At 40.3% G+C, this 18,378-nt stretch overlaps 1 protein-coding gene across 1 annotated transcript in view; it reads right to left on the reverse strand.

Moving 5' to 3' along the window:
* Nucleotides 1–1,099: 1,099 nt before the first annotated feature.
* Nucleotides 1,100–18,378, reverse strand: part of LOC311139754 (autotaxin-like) — a 52,564-nt gene continuing 35,285 nt past the window's right edge. The window contains exons 21-25 of the mRNA XM_084174696.1: nt 14,878–15,013; nt 14,555–14,632; nt 3,958–4,090; nt 3,143–3,296; nt 1,100–1,654 (exon numbers count right to left, since the gene is read on the reverse strand). Coding sequence (XP_084030822.1) covers nt 1,484–1,654; nt 3,143–3,296; nt 3,958–4,090; nt 14,555–14,632; nt 14,878–15,013 — 672 coding nt within the window. The 3' untranslated portion in view covers nt 1,100–1,483. The remainder of the gene's footprint in view (nt 1,655–3,142; nt 3,297–3,957; nt 4,091–14,554; nt 14,633–14,877; nt 15,014–18,378) is intronic.

Here is an 18,378-nt window from a genome sequence, read left to right on the forward strand (position 1 = left end):
GAATTACATGGGCATCCATCTCCAATACTCTCTGTAACAGACAAAAGGATATACAGATGAGTAAATATGGTATGTCTGAAGTACTGGAAGTAGTGTTGCATACATACCTCTACAAAGTCATGTCGCAGATTCTTGACTCTGACAGTTTCTCTCAAATGGCACCTTGTAAAGTTGTTTCATCGTCACTTGGTGCCGTTGGAGGATGCGTTGTATGGTCGACAGGCTTACAGCATTGATGTTGTTAAATATGGTGTCATTATTCAAGATATGCTCTCATCTCTCAAATCCTAATTGCATTGTTGGCCAAAACCATATTTATAATTGCAGTCTCTTGTACATCTGTAAACAAGCGTCCTCGTCCTCCATGATGTCTTTGCCTTTCCACTCTGTACAGAATTCAAACACAGTATGTGTTCAGCATAGGAACTGTAAACAATGTACAACAAAAATTTAGTACAGCATGATAACCAACCTCATTCATTCAATGCAGTCCAGTAAATGGATGGCTTAGAGTTACCAATGTTTATGCAATACTATGCAGTCATACGTATTTTACAGTACATTACTGCAATGCTAAAATAGTCATTAGATAGTTGCATACCTGTTCTCATTTCTGAAGGTTCGAATTATGGACGCCACTGTAAATCGACTCAAGTTGGGCTGGACTCTCAGTCCAGCCTCTCTCATGGTCAAACCGTGGTTGATCACATGATCAACAAGTGTTGCCCTAATCTCATCAGAGATGGCTCTCCTTCCTTCCTTCTCTTCTTTGCCCTCGTCCTCTTCTTCCTCTTCCTCTTCCTCCTCCAACTCTTCGTCTTTGAATTTGTCCTCGTTGTTGTCCCCTGCCTCTCCCTCCTACTCCTCTTGCTCTCTGTCCATTGTTGGCATCCATTGTTCAAAACAGGTAATCTGACCTTTGACCAAGATTTGAGTGAGAGGTTTCAAAAATCGTGTGACATGAAAATAATTTGTGTGTAAGCAGTTGGAAACAACTGTAATCAAACCAACAATGGTGAGCAGCAATGACCTCTGGACAGACGAGGTAGTACAAAAGGTTTATTGTATTGAAATATCAGGACTCTACATTAGGCATAAATAAGTTGATCACACAAGTGTCCGGTACATGTTTAAAAGGATATCAACACTACAGGTTCAGTACAGTACAGACAGAGCTTATTATTAATACTCTCAGCCATCACCAGCAAGACATTCATCAGAAACATCACACATACAACAACACACACAGCATCACATCATCAATACAAGTAACACAAATAAGGCAATTCAATTCATGCTTGTTAATCACAAAAAAAACAAAAATGGTCAGGAAATTTGTTACGTTACAGAGGAACAGAACAGCCATTAATAAACATTAGAATAATAAACGTGGTAAAACAAACACGACATATTCAAAATATACACCAGACCATCAGAGCTGTGGTGAAGACAGGGGAGGGTAGACAGACAGACAGACAGTGGTTTAGATCTCACTCTCGTACGTGTGCATGTGAGTCTTCAGTGAGAGGATTTCTGGGTAACTCCGGCTGGTCCGGCGGTAGAAGTCCAGGCCCGTGAGGATCTCTACGTCTCGGACCCGGGCCGTGTGCAGCTTCATCAGATCCTCCACCCACTTAGACTCCTCCTCAGAGCTCTGGGGGACGAAGACAACATCACACAAGACAACATCAGCTACCTGCAAGTTTGATGATGCTCTGAGATCTCTCTCTCTCTCTTTCTCTGTCGCTCTCTGTCCTCTGTCTCTCTCACTCACAATTTATCTCTGTGTTTCTGTGTGTGTGTGTGTGTGTGTGTGTCTGTGTGTGTGTCTGTGTGTGTGTGTGTGTCTGTGTGTGTGTTTGTGTGTCTGTGTGTGTCTGTGAGTGTGTGTGTGTGTGTGTGTCTGTGTGTATGTGTCTGTGTGTCTGTGTGTCTGTGAGTGTGTGTGTGTGTGTGTGTCTGTGTGTGTGTTTGTGTGTCTGTGTGTGTGTGACAATGGCACCCTATTCCCTACATAATACACTACCTTTGATCAGAGCCTTATGTAGCAGCCTTATGTAGCTGCCCTATGTAGCAGCCCTATGTAGCAGCCTTATGTAGCAGCCCTATGTAGCAGCCCTATGTAGCAGCCCTATGTAGCAGCCCTATGTAGCAGCCCTATGTAGCAGCCCCATGTAGCAGCCCTATGTAGCAGCCCTATGTAGCAGCCCTATGTAGCAGCCCTATGTAGCAGCCCTATGTAGCAGCCTTATGTAGCAGCCCTATGTAGCAGCCTTATGTAGCAGCCCTATGTAGCAGCCCTATGTAGCAGCCCCATGTAGCAGCCCTATGTAGCAGCCCTATGTAGCAGCCCTATGTAGCAGCCCTATGTAGCAGCCCTATGTAGCAGCCCTATGTAGCAGCCCTATGTAGCAGCCCTATGTAGCAGCCCTATGTAGCAGCCCTATGTAGCAGCCTTATGTAGCCGCCCTATGTAGCAGCCCTATGTAGCAGCCCCATGTAGCAGCCCTATGTAGCAGCCCTATGTAGCAGCCCTATGTAGCAGCCCTATGTAGCAGCCCTATGTAGCAGCCTTATGTAGCAGCCCCATGTAGCAGCCCTATGTAGCAGCCCTATGTAGCAGCCCTTATGTAGCAGCCCTATGTAGCAGCCCTATGTAGCAGCCCTATGTAGCAGCCCTATGTAGCAGCCCTATGTAGCAGCCTTATGTAGCAGCCCTATGTAGCAGCCCTATGTAGCAGCCCTATGTAGCAGCCCTATGCAGCAGCCCTATGTAGCAGCCCTATGTAGCAGCCCTATGTAGCAGCCCTATGTAGCAGCCCTATGTAGCAGCCTTATGTAGCAGCCCTATGTAGCCGCCCTATGTAGCAGCCCTATGTAGCAGCCCTATGTAGCAGCCCTATGTAGCAGCCTTATGTAGCAGCCCTATGTAGCAGCCCTATGTAGCCGCCTTATGTAGCAGCCCTATGTAGCAGCCTTATGTAGCAGCCCTATGTAGCAGCCCTATGTAGCCGCCTTATGTAGCAGCCCTATGTAGCAGCCCTATGTAGCAGCCCTATGTAGCAGCCTTATGGGGCTCTGGCCAAAAGTAGTGCTCTATATGGGGGTTAGGCTGCCATGTTGGACATAGCCAGGGACTCACATTGCAGCTCTCGTCGTTGTCTGAGCGGTGTGGTAGGATGAAGGCAGAGCTGCTAAGAGGTCCAGTACAGACGTCCTCAGCCTGAGTGAAGTCCAGACAACTGGTTATCACACAGTAGTAGTGGGTTGGGATAGATCCTGAACCACTTACGTACCTGTGGGAGACAGTAGAGAAACACACGTGAAGATCACCAGAGGTGGTTGAATATTTGTTCGTGGTAGACTATATGTAGCCAGAGGCCAGTCAGTAACTATGAGACAGCATAGTCCCACAGACAGAGAACACACATTCAATCACATAACGGCTCTATGTGAGGTTCAGTGACATTACGATGGTGGTGATTGAAAAGAGCCAGAAATACATATATTTGTAATGACAGATCTTAGCCACTAGGTGGCCCTAAAGCTGCATTTTACATTTAGCTGGATAATTTCTAGGACAATACACTAATTTGCCTCTTTGTGCTGAATGAGTAAAATACTAAATACAATATTGGCCTTGTGCAGGAAAGGAAAGAGAAACATTGACCGTTCCAAATCGTTAAGATGCTAAACAAGGTCGGGTTTGACTTCCCATTTACTTTCCATTGAGAAGTACAGTACTATGCAGTATTGTGGAGGCATCCCAAATGGCACCCTATTTCCTTTTGAAGTGCACTACTTTTGACCGGCCCTGGTCAAAAGTAGTGCACTATAAAGGGAATAGGGGCCCTGGTCAAAAGTAGTGCACTATAATTGTGGACTATAAATAGGGGGCTATTTGGGATACATGCAACCTGTATGTAAGTATTAGCAGTGAAGACCAAAAGCCCTTACTGTTTAATTTTCTCTGCCGAGTCTCTCAGGCCATCATAGTCGTAGTCAAATATGGGACCACAGATCAAGTTGACCCCATTTCTCTCCATGGCATACTTCTTCACAAGAGTCTTCTGGAAGTAGCTCCATATTCCTGAAGGAGAGACAGAGAAAGAGAGAGGGAGAGAGAGAGAGAAAGGCAACCTGTTACAAGAGCAGCAGGAAAACTTCACAACTTGGCAACAGACTTGATCAGCCCTTCACCCCTGTATGTTTAGGGCTGTGAGGACAGACTTGATCAGCCCTTCACCCCTGTATGTTTAGGGCTGTGAGGACAGACTTGATCAGCCCTTCACCCCTGTATGTTTAGGGCTGTGAGGACAGACTTGATCAGCCCTTCACCCCTGTATGTTTAGGGCTGTGAGGACAGACTTGATCAGCCCTTCACCCCTGTATGTTTAGGGCTGTGAGGACAGACTTGATCAGCCCTTCACCCCTGTATGTTTAGGGCTGTGAGGACAGACTTGATCTGCTCTACACCCCTGTCTTGAGGAGAGGTGGGAATATGATGCATCTTTCTTTACACTACAAGTCAGTCTCTCCTGGAATGGCCAGATCTTTCCATAGAAGAAGGTGATGACTGCTCACTGGTTGATGCTCCCACAAGCTTGATAAAGCTTTCAGTGATATCCAACAAACCTTGATAAAGCTTTCAGTGATATCCAACAAACCTTGATAAAGATTTCAGTGAGACCCAACAAACCTTGATAAAGCTTTCAGTGATAAACAACAAACCTTGATAAAGTTTTCAGTGATATCCAACAAACCTTGATAAAGCTTTCAGTGATACCCAACAAACCTTGATAAAGCTTTCAGTGATAAACAACAAACCTTGATAAAGATTTCAGTGATACCCAACAAACAACGCTTCAACAAACATTATTGGTCAGGTTTTTTGTCCAGCTGCTGTGCCAAGCTTGGATGTTGCGCAAAGAAAACCTATTTTCAGGAAGTTTCCATCTAGCACAACTAGCCTTATAGAACACAACTAGCCTTATAGAACACAACTAGCCTTATAGAACACAACTAGCCTTATAGAACACAACAAGCCTTATAGAACACAACTAGCCTTATAGAACACAACTAGCCATATAGAACACAACTAGCCTTATAGAACACAACTAGCCTTATAGAACACAACTAGCCTTATAGAACACAACTAGCCTTATAGAACACAACTAGCCTTATAGAACACAACTAGCCTTATAGAACACAACTAGCTTTATAGAACACAACTAGCCTTATAGAACACAACTAGCCTTATATAACACAACTAGCTTTATAGAACACAACTAGCCTTATAGAACACAACTAGCCTTATAGAACACAACTAGCCTTATAGAACACAACTAGCCTTATAGAACACAACTAGCCTTATAGAACACAACTAGCCTTATAGAACACAACTAGCCATATAGAACACAACTAGCCTTATAGAACACAACTAGCCTTATAGAACACAACTAGCCTTATAGAACACAACTAGCCTTATAGAACACAACTACACAACTAGCCTTATAGAACACAACTAGCTTTATAGAACACAACTAGCCTTATAGAACACAACAAGCCTTATAGAACATAACTAGCCATATATAACACAACTAGCCTTATAGAACACAACTAGCCTTATAGAACACAACTAGCTTTATAGAACACAACTAGCCATATAGAACACAACTAGCCTTATAGAACACAACTAGCCTTATAGAACACAACTAGCCATATAGAACACAACTAGCCTTATAGAACACAACTAGCCTTATAGAACACAACTAGCCTTATAGAACACAACTAGCCTTATAGAACACAACTACACAACTAGCCTTATAGAACACAACTAGCTTTATAGAACACAACTAGCCTTATAGAACACAACTAGCCTTATAGAACACAACTAGCCTTATAGAACACAACTAGCCTTATAGAACACAACTAGCCTTATAGAACACAACTAGCCTTATAGAACACAACTAGCCTTATAGAACACAACTAGCCTTATAGAACATAACTAGCCTTATAGAACACAACAAGCCTTATAGAACACAACTAGCCTTATAGAACACAACTACACAACTAGCCTTATAGAACACAACTACACAACTAGCCTTATAGAACATAACTAGCCATATAAAACACAACTAGCCTTATAGAACACAACTAGCCATATAGAACACAACTAGCCTTATAGAACACAACTAGCCTTATAGAACACAACTACACAACTAGCCTTATAGAACACAACTAGCCTTATAGAACACAACTAGCCTTATAGAACACAACTAGCCTTATAGAACACAACTAGCCTTATAGAACACAACTAGCCTTATAGAACACAACTAGCCTTATAGAACATAACTAGCCATATAGAACACAACTAGCCTTATAGAACACAACTAGCCTTATAGAACACAACTAGCCTTATAGAACACAACTAGCCTTATAGAACACAACTAGCCTTATAGAACACAACTAGCCTTATAGAACACAACTAGCCTTATAGAACACAACAAGCCTTATAGAACACAACTAGCCTTATAGAACACAACTAGCCTTATAGAACACAACTAGCTTTATAGAACACAACTAGCCTTATAGAACACAACTAGCCTTATAGAACACAACTAGCCTTATAGAACACAACTAGCCTTATAGAACACAACTACACAACTAGCCTTATAGAACATAACTAGCCATATAAAACACAACTAGCCTTATAGAACACAACTAGCCTTATAGAACACAACTAGCCTTATAGAACACAACTAGCCTTATAGAACACAACTAGCCTTATAGAACACAACTACACAACTAGCCTTATATAACACAACTAGCTTTATAGAACATAACTAGCCATATATAACAACTAGCCTTATAGAACACAACTAGCCTTATAGAACACAACTAGCCTTATAGAACACAACTAGCCTTATAGAACACAATTAGCCTTATAGAACACAACTAGCCTTATAGAACACAACTAGCCTTATAGAACACAACTAGCCTTATAGAACATAACTAGCCTTATAGAACACAACAAGCCTTATAGAACACAACTAGCCTTATAGAACACAACTACACAACTAGCCTTATAGAACACAACTACACAACTAGCCTTATAGAACATGACTAGCCATATAAAACACAACTAGCCTTATAGAACACAACTAGCCATATAGAACACAACTAGCCTTATAGAACACAACTAGCCTTATAGAACACAACTAGCCTTATAGAACACAACTAGCCTTATAGAACACAACAAGCCTTATAGAACACAACTAGCCTTATAGAACACAACTAGCCTTATAGAACACAACTAGCCATATAAAACACAACTAGCCTTATAGAACACAACTACACAACTAGCCTTATAGAACACAACTAGCTTTATAGAACACAACTAGCCTTATAGAACACAACTAGCCTTATAGAACACAACTAGCCTTATAGAACACAACTAGCCTTATAGAACACAACAAGCCTTATAGAACACAACAAGCCTTATAGAACACAACTAGCCTTATAGAACACAACTAGCCTTATAGAACACAACTAGCCTTATAGAACATAACTAGCCTTATATAACACAACTAGCCTTATAGAACACAACTAGCCTTATAGAACACAACTAGCCTTATAGAACACAACTAGCCTTATAGAACACAACTAGCCTTATAGAACACAACTAGCCTTATAGAACACAACTAGCCTTATAGAACACAACTAGCCTTATAGAACACAACTAGCCTTATAGAACACAACTAGCCTTATAGAACACAACTAGCCTTATAGAACACAACTAGCTTTATAGAACACAACTAGCCTTATAGAACACAACTAGCCTTATAGAACACAACTAGCCTTATAGAACACAACTAGCCTTATAGAACACAACAAGCCTTATAGAACACAACTAGCCTTATAGAACACAACTAGCCTTATAGAACACAACTAGCCTTATAGAACACAACTAGCCTTATAGAACACAACTAGCCTTATAGAACACAACTAGCCTTATAGAACACAACTAGCCTTATAGAACATAACTAGCCTTATATAACACAACTAGCCTTATAGAACACAACTAGCCTTATAGAACACAACTAGCCTTATAGAACACAACTAGCCTTATAGAACACAACTAGCCTTATAGAACACAACTAGCCTTATAGAACACAACTAGCCTTATAGAACACAACTAGCCTTATAGAACACAACAAGCCTTATAGAACACAACTAGCCTTATAGAACACAACTAGCCTTATAGAACACAACAAGCCTTATAGAACACAACTAGCCTTATAGAACACAACAAGCCTTATAGAACACAACTAGCCTTATAGAACACAACTACACAACTAGCCTTATAGAACACAACTACACAACTAGCCTTATAGAACACAACTAGCCTTATAGAACACAACTAGCCTTATAGAACACAACTAGCCTTATAGAACACAACAAGCCTTATAGAACACAACTAGCCTTATAGAACACAACTAGCCTTATAGAACACAACAAGCCTTATAGAACACAACTAGCCTTATAGAACACAACAAGCCTTATAGAACACAACTAGCCTTATAGAACACAACTACACAACTAGCCTTATAGAACACAACTACACAACTAGCCTTATAGAACACAACTAGCCTTATAGAACACAACTAGCCTTATAGAACATAACTAGCCTTATAGAACACAACTAGCCTTATAGAACACAACTAGCCATATAAAACACAACTAGCCTTATAGAACACAACTAGCCATATAAAACACAACTAGCCTTATAGAACACAACTAGCTTTATAGAACATAACTAGCCATATAGAACACAACTAGCCTTATAGAACACAACTAGCTTTATAGAACATAACTAGCCATATAGAACACAACTAGCCATATAGAACACAACTAGCCTTATAGAACACAACTAGCCTTATAGAACACAACTAGCCTTATAGAACACAACTAGCCTTATAGAACACAACTAGCCTTATAGAACACAACTAGCCTTATAGAACACAACTAGCCTTATAGAACACAACTAGCCTTATAGAACACAACTAGCCTTATAGAACACAACTAGCCATATAAAACACAACTAGCCTTATAGAACACAACTAGCCTTATAGAACACAACTACACAACTAGCCTTATAGAACACAACTAGCCATATAGAACACAACTAGCCTTATAGAACACAACTAGCCTTATATAACACAACTAGCCTTATAGAACACAACTACACAACTAGCCTTATAGAACACAACTAGCCTTATAGAACACAACTAGCCATATAAAACACAACTAGCCTTATAGAACACAACTACACAACTAGCCTTATAGAACACAACTAGCCATATAGAACACAACTAGCCTTATAGAACACAACTAGCCTTATAGAACACAACTAGCCTTATAGAACACAACTAGCCTTATAGAACACAACTAGCCTTATATAACACAACTAGCCTTATAGAACACAACTAGCCTTATAGAACACAACAAGCCTTATAGAACACAACTAGCCTTATAGAACACAACTAGCCTTATAGAACACAACTAGCCTTATAGAACACAACTAGCCTTATAGAACACAACTAGCCATATAAAACACAACTAGCCTTATAGAACACAACTAGCCTTATAGAACACAACTAGCTTTATAGAACACAACTAGCCTTATAGAACACAACTAGCCTTATAGAACACAACTAGCCTTATAGAACACAACTAGCCATATAAAACACAACTAGCCTTATAGAACACAACTAGCCTTATAGAACACAACTAGCTTTATAGAACACAACTAGCCTTATAGAACACAACTAGCCTTATAGAACACAACTAGCCTTATAGAACACAACTAGCCATATAAAACACAACTAGCCTTATAGAACACAACTAGCCTTATAGAACACAACTAGCTTTATAGAACACAACTAGCCTTATAGAACACAACTAGCCTTATAGAACACAACTAGCCTTATAGAACACAACTAGCCTTATAGAACACAACTAGCCTTATAGAACACAACTACACAACTAGCCTTATAGAACACAACTAGCCATATATAACACAACTAGCCTTATAGAACACAACTAGCCTTATAGAACACAACAAGCCTTATAGAACACAACTAGCCTTATAGAACACAACAAGCCTTATAAAACACAACTAGCCTTATAGAACACAACTAGCCTTATAGAACACAACTAGCCTTATAGAACACAACTAGCCTTATAGAACACAACAAGCCTTATAGAACACAACTAGCCTTATAGAACACAACTACACAACTAGCCTTATAGAACACAACTAGCCATATAGAACACAACTAGCCTTATAGAACATAACTAGCCATATAAAACACAACTAGCCTTATAGAACACAACTAGCCATATATAACACAACTAGCCTTATAGAACACAACTAGCCTTATAGAACACAACTAGCCTTATAGAACACAACTAGCCTTATAGAACACAACTAGCCTTATAGAACACAACTAGCCTTATAGAACACAACTAGCTTTATAGAACACAACTAGCCATATAGAACACAACTAGCCTTATAGAACACAACTAGCCTTATAGAACACAACTAGCCTTATAGAACACAACTACACAACTAGCCTTATAGAACACAACTAGCCTTATAGAACACAACTAGCCTTATAGAACACAACTAGCCTTATAGAACACAACTAGCCTTATAGAACACAACTAGCCTTATAGAACACAACTAGCCTTATAGAACACAACTAGCCTTATAGAACACAACTAGCCTTATAGAACACAACTAGCCTTATAGAACACAACAAGCCTTATAGAACACAACTAGCCTTATAGAACACAACTACACAACTAGCTTTATAGAACACAACTAGCCATATAGAACACAACTAGCCTTATAGAACATAACTAGCCATATAAAACACAACTAGCCTTATAGAACACAACTAGCCATATAGAACACAACTAGCCTTATAGAACACAACTAGCCTTATAGAACACAACTAGCCTTATAGAACACAACTAGCCTTATAGAACACAACTAGCCTTATAGAACACAACTAGCCTTATAGAACACAACTAGCCTTATAGAACACAACTAGCCTTATAGAACACAACTAGCCTTATAGAACACAACTAGCCTTATAGAACACAACTAGCCTTATAGAACACAACTAGCCTTATAGAACACAACTAGCCTTATAGAACACAACTAGCCTTATAGAACACAACTAGCTTTATAGAACACAACTAGCCTTATAGAACACAACTAGCCTTATAGAACACAACTAGCCTTATAGAACACAACTACACAACTAGCCTTATAGAACACAACTACACAACTAGCCTTATAGAACACAACTAGCCTTATAGAACACAACTAGCCATATAGAACACAACTACACAACTAGCCTTATAGAACACAACTAGCTTTATAGAACACAACTAGCCTTATAGAACACAACAAGCCTTATAGAACACAACTAGCTTTATAGAACATAACTAGCCATATAGAACACAACTAGCCATATAGAACACAACTAGCCTTATAGAACACAACTAGCCTTATAGAACACAACTAGCCTTATAGAACACAACTAGCCTTATAGAACACAACTAGCTTTATAGAACACAACTAGCCTTATAGAACACAACTAGCCTTATAGAACACAACTAGCCTTATAGAACACAACTACACAACTAGCCTTATAGAACACAACTACACAACTAGCCTTATAGAACACAACTAGCCTTATAGAACACAACTAGCCATATAGAACACAACTACACAACTAGCCTTATAGAACACAACTAGCTTTATAGAACACAACTAGCCTTATAGAACACAACAAGCCTTATAGAACACAACTAGCTTTATAGAACATAACTAGCCATATAGAACACAACTAGCCATATAGAACACAACTAGCCTTATAGAACACAACTAGCCTTATAGAACACAACTAGCCTTATAGAACACAACTAGCCTTATAGAACACAACTACACAACTAGCCTTATAGAACACAACTAGCTTTATAGAACACAACTAGCCTTATAGAACACAACTAGCCATATAGAACACAACTACACAACTAGCCTTATAGAACACAACTAGCTTTATAGAACACAACTAGCCTTATAGAACACAACAAGCCTTATAGAACACAACTAGCTTTATAGAACATAACTAGCCATATAGAACACAACTAGCCATATAGAACACAACTAGCCTTATAGAACACAACTAGCCTTATAGAACACAACTAGCCTTATAGAACACAACTAGCCTTATAGAACACAACTAGCCTTATAGAACACAACTAGCCTTATAGAACACAACTAGCCATATAACACAACTAGCCTTATAGAACACAACTAGCCTTATAGAACACAACTAGCCTTATAGAACACAACTAGCCTTATAGAACACAACTAGCCTTATAGAACACAACTAGCCTTATAGAACACAACTAGCCTTATAGAACACAACTAGCCTTATAGAACACAACTAGCCTTATAGAACACAACTACACAACTAGCCTTATAGAACACAACTAGCCATATAGAACACAACTAGCCTTATAGAACACAACTAGCCTTATAGAACACAACTACACAACTAGCCTTATAGAACACAACAAGCCTTATAGAACACAACAAGCCTTATAGAACACAACTAGTCTTATAGAACACAACTACACAACTAGCCTTATAGAACACATAACCCTCAAAGCCTTATGTCTAGTAATGACCTCAGGAGGAAGGTAAAGATGAGATCATCTGACAGCAGCCCTTGGCACAATAATGAGTTTGTCAGTAACAAGCTGTGGGCCCTCTGCCTGCCAATCAGTGGGCTGCCTGTCTGTCTTCAAAGACCAGACTAACCTACCAGCTCCCAGGAGAGAGAGCTGTGGGCCCTCTACCTGCCAATCAGTGGGCTGCCTGTCTGTCTTCAAAGACCAGACTAACCTACCAGCTCCCAGGAGAGAGAGCTGTGGGCCCTCTACCTGCCAATCAGTGGGCTGCCTGTCTGTCTTCAAAGACCAGACTAACCTACCAGCTCCCAGGAGAGAGAGCTGTGGGCCCTCTGCCTGCCACTCAGTGGGCTGCCTGTCTGTCTTCAAAGACATTACATTTTAGTCATTTAGCAGATGCTATTATCCAGAGCGACTTACAGTTAGTGAGTGCATACATTTTCATACTGTGCCCCCGTGGGAAACTAACCCACAACCCTGGCGTTGCAAGCGCCATGCTCTACCAACTGAGCTACAGGGGACTAACCTACCAGCTCCCAGGAGAGAAAGAGAGAGAGGGAGACCAGTGACTGTTTATACAGCAACACATGATACAATGTACTGGATGTGATGTGTTGCTGTACAATCTAAGGATTTAGCTCAGTTGGTAGAGCATGGTGCTTGCAATGCCAGGATAGTGGGTTCGATTCCTGGAACTGCCCGTATATAAAATGTAAGTCGCTTTGCTGCTAAATTGCATATTATTATATTTATGATAGGTTTAGTTTATAGCTGGTTACCCACTTCCTTCTGTTTGGTTCTGAAACTAAAGTATAAAGTGTAGTGCTAGTTGTTTCTGCCTATGTGATCTACCCAGTCAGGAAAACATCCCCTAACCATGAGGAAAAAACCAAGACCATGTGATCTACCCAGTCAGAAAAACATCCCCTAACCATGAGGAAACCATGACCATGTGATCTACCCAGTCAGGAAAACATCCCAGCCCTAACCATGAAGAAACCATGACCATGTGATCTACCCAGTCAGAAAAAAATCCCCAGCCCTAACCGTGAGGAAACATTCTTCCAGTACAGAGGCAGCCCTCACACACAGTGGCCCACTTCAACATCTGAGGTCATACAACTGACCACCCCTAAACTGTCAACCCACACGCTATCCATACACACTGACTCTTTACACACACACGCACACACACACACACACACACTGACTCTCACACACACTTTAACACTCACACGCACATTCACTCTCCCAGTCTTCCTTTTAAGTCTCTCTCGTTGTTGGGTCTGCAGGTCATTAGTTAAAAGTAATTACTTCCTCAAACATTCAATTTAGACTGAGTGAAAACAGGAGTAAACCAGGACCCAATTACATCAATTCATCTTGTCAGTGTGATTTCTGTTCACTGGTGATGACATATGAATGTGGCCATCTTGTCAGTGTGATTTCTGTTCACTGGTGATGACATATGAATGTGGCCATCTTGTCAGTGTGATTTCTGTTCACTGGTGATGACATATGAATGTGGCCATCTTGTCAGTGTGATTTCTGTTCACTGGTGATGACATATGAATGTGGCCATCTTGTCAGTGTGATTTCTGTTCACTGGTGATGACATATGAATGTGGCCATCTTGTCAGTGTGATTTCTGTTCACTGGTGATGACATATGAATGTGGCCATCTTGTCAGTGTGATTTCTGTTCACTGGTGATGACATATGAATGTGGCCTATGGATTACATTTGACATGCCATGTAGTTTAAAAAAAAGTTTGACTTACTTTTGAATGCTGGGTACATGGGTACGGTGTTAGTGATGAGGACTGCATCAAATTTGCCGTCTTGGGTCGGAGCCAGCTCTATAGATGAAACGAAATGGTGGAAAATCAATGCTTGAATGTACAGTACAATTTAGATTGCCTCATGTCTTATTACTACATTGTAAACTATAGTACATGGGCCGGTTGCATCAGCTGGGCGTTCCAAAGTTAGTCTTTAAATGCTAAGCCGAATGTAGTGTTAGAATCAGGCGTACGCCAAACTGGTGCAACCAGCCACTGGTAAACAATATGAGATCTGACAGGAGATAACACTGAGGACGTACGTGGAGGGTAGAGGAAGGCGTAGGAGATCTGTTTGTCAGCCTTGTAGTTGGAGCAGGATTGGCTGAAGGCCGGAGGGATACGGATGTCAGGTCTGACACAGTTAGTCAGATGCTCTGGTAGAGGTGTTACTTCCACCTGGAAAACACAACCACAACGTTAGACCACTGTAGACTGTAGTCAACGTTAGAACACTGTAGTCAACGTTAGAACACTGTAGTCAACGTTAGAACACTGTAGTCAACATTAGAACACTGTAGTCAACGTTAGAACACTGTAGACTGTAGTCAACGTTAGAACACTGTAGTCAACGTTAGAACACTGTAGACTGTAGTCAACATTTGAACACTGTAGTCAACGTTAGAACACTGTAGTCAACGTTAGAACACTGTAGTCAACGTTAGAACACTGTAGTCAACATTAGAACACTGTAGTCAACGTTAGAACACTGTAGACTGTAGTCAACGTTTGAACACTGTAGTCAACGTTAGAACACTGTAGTCAACGTTAGAACACTGTAGTCAACGTTAGAACACTGTAGTCAACGTTAGAACACTGTAGACTGTAGTCAACGTTTGAACACTGTAGTCAACATTAGAACACTGTAGACTGTAATCAACGTTAGAACACTGTAGACTGTAGTCAACATTAGAACACTGTAGTCAACGTTAGAACACTGTAGTCAACGTTAGAACACTGTAGTCAACGTTAGAACACTGTAGTCAACATTAGAACACTGTAGTCAACGTTAGAACACTGTAGACTGTAGTCAACGTTTGAACACTGTAGTCAACGTTAGAACACTGTAGTCAACGTTAGAACACTGTAGTCAACGTTAGAACACTGTAGTCAACGTTAGAACACTGTAGACTGTAGTCAACGTTTGAACACTGTAGTCAACATTAGAACACTGTAGACTGTAATCAACGTTAGAACACTGTAGACTGTAGTCAACATTAGAACACTGTAGACTGTAGTCAACGTTAGACCACTGTAGATTGTAGTCAACGTTAGAACACTGTAGTCAACATTAGAAAACTGTAGACTGTAATCAATGTTAGAACACTGTAGACTGTAGTCAACGTTAGACCACTGTAGTCAACATTAGAACACTGTAGACTGTAGTCAACATTAGAACACTGTAGTCAACATTTGAATACTGTAGTCAACATTAGAACACTGTAGACTGTAGTCAACGTTAGAACACTGTAGTCAACGTTAGAACACTGTAGTCAACGTTAGAACACTGTAGTCAACGTTAGAACACTGTAGACTGTAGTCAACGTTAGAACACTGTAGTCAACGTTAGAACACTGTAGACTGTAGTCAACGTTTGAACACTGTAGTCAACATTAGAACACTGTAGACTGTAATCAACGTTAGAACACTGTAGACTGTAGTCAACATTAGAACACTGTAGACTGTAGTCAACGTTAGACCACTGTAGACTGTAGTCAACGTTAGAACACTGTAGTCAACATTAGAACACTGTAATCAACGTTAGAACACTGTAGACTGTAGTCAACATTAGAACACTGTAGACTGTAGTCAACGTTAGACCACTGTAGTCAACATTAGAACACCGTAGACTGTAGTCAACGTTAGAACATTGTAGTCAACGTTAGAACACTGTAGTCAACGTTAGAACACTGTAGTCAACGTTAGAACACTGTAGACTGTAGTCAACATTTGAACACTGTAGTCAACGTTAGAACACTGTAGTCAACGTTAGAACACTGTAGTCAACGTTAGAACACTGTAGTCAACATTAGAACACTGTAGTCAACGTTAGAACACTGTAGACTGTAGTCAACGTTTGAACACTGTAGTCAACGTTAGAACACTGTAGTCAACGTTAGAACACTGTAGTCAACATTAGAACACTGTAGTCAACGTTAGAACACTGTAGACTGTAGTCAACGTTTGAACACTGTAGTCAACATTAGAACACTGTAGACTGTAATCAACGTTAGAACACTGTAGACTGTAGTCAACGTTAGACCACTGTAGATTGTAGTCAACGTTAGAACACTGTAGTCAACATTAGAACACTGTAGACTGTAGTCAACATTAGAACACTGTAGTCAACATTAGAATACTGTAGTCAACATTAGAACACTGTAGACTGTAGTCAACGTTAGAACACTGTAGACTGTAGTCAACGTTAGAACACTGTAGTCAACGTTAGAACACTGTAGACTGTAGTCAACGTTAGAACACTGTAGTCAACATTAGAACACTGTAGACTGTAGTCAACGTTAGAACACTGTAGACTGTAGTCAACGTTAGAACACTGTAGTCAACATTAGAACACTGTAGACTGTAGTCAACATTAGAACACTGTAGTCAACATTAGAATACTGTAGTCAACATTAGAACACTGTAGACTGTAGTCAACGTTAGAACACTGTAGACTGTAGTCAACGTTAGAACACTGTAGTCAACGTTAGACCACTGTAGACTGTAGTCAACGTTAGAACACTGTAGTCAACATTAGAACACTGTAGACTGTAGTCAACGTTAGAACACTGTAGACTGTAGTCAACGTTAGAACACTGTAGTCAACGTTAGACCACTGTAGACTGTAGTCAACATTAGAACACTGTAGACTGTAGTCAACATTAGACCACTGTAGACTGTAGTCAACGTTAGAACACCATAGACTGTGGTCAACATTAGACCACTGTAGACTGTAGTCAACATTAGAACACTGTAGACTGTAGTCAACGTTAGAACACTGTAGTCAACATTAGACCACTGTAGACTGTAGTCAACGTTAGAACACTATAGATTGTGGTCAACATTAGACCACTGTAGACTGTAGTCAACATTAGACCACTGTAGACTGTAGTCAACATTAGACCACTGTAGACTGTAGTCAACATTAGACCACTGTAGACTGTAGTCAACATTAGACCACTGTAGTCAACATTAGAACACTGTAGACTGTAGTCAACATTAGACCACTGTAGACTGTAGTCAACATTAGACCACTGTAGACTGTAGTCAACATTAGACCACTGTAGACTGTAGTCAACATTAGACCACTATAGACTGTAGTCAACATTAGAACACTGTAGACTGTAGTCAACGTTAGAACACTGTAGTCAACATTAGACCACTGTAGACTGTGGTCAACATTAGACCACTCTAGTCAACATTAGAACACTGTAGACTGTAGTCAACATTAGACCACTGTAGTCAACATTAGAACACTGTAGACTGTAGTCAACGTTAGAACACTGTAGACTGTAGTCAACATTAGACCACTGTAGACTGTAGTCAACATTAGACCACTGTAGACTGTAGTCAACATTAGACCACTGTAGACTGTAGTCAACATTAGAACACTGTAGACTGTAGTCAACATTAGAACACTGTAGACTGTAGTCAACGTTAGAACACTGTAGACTGTAGTCAACGTTAGACCACTGTAGACTGTAGTCAACATTAGACCACTGTAGACTGTAGTCAACATTAGAACACTGTAGACTGTAGTCAAC

This window comes from Coregonus lavaretus, assembly GCF_964263955.1.
Source record: "Coregonus lavaretus genome assembly, chromosome: 13".
In the NCBI taxonomy this organism is placed as follows: domain Eukaryota; kingdom Metazoa; phylum Chordata; class Actinopteri; order Salmoniformes; family Salmonidae; genus Coregonus; species Coregonus lavaretus.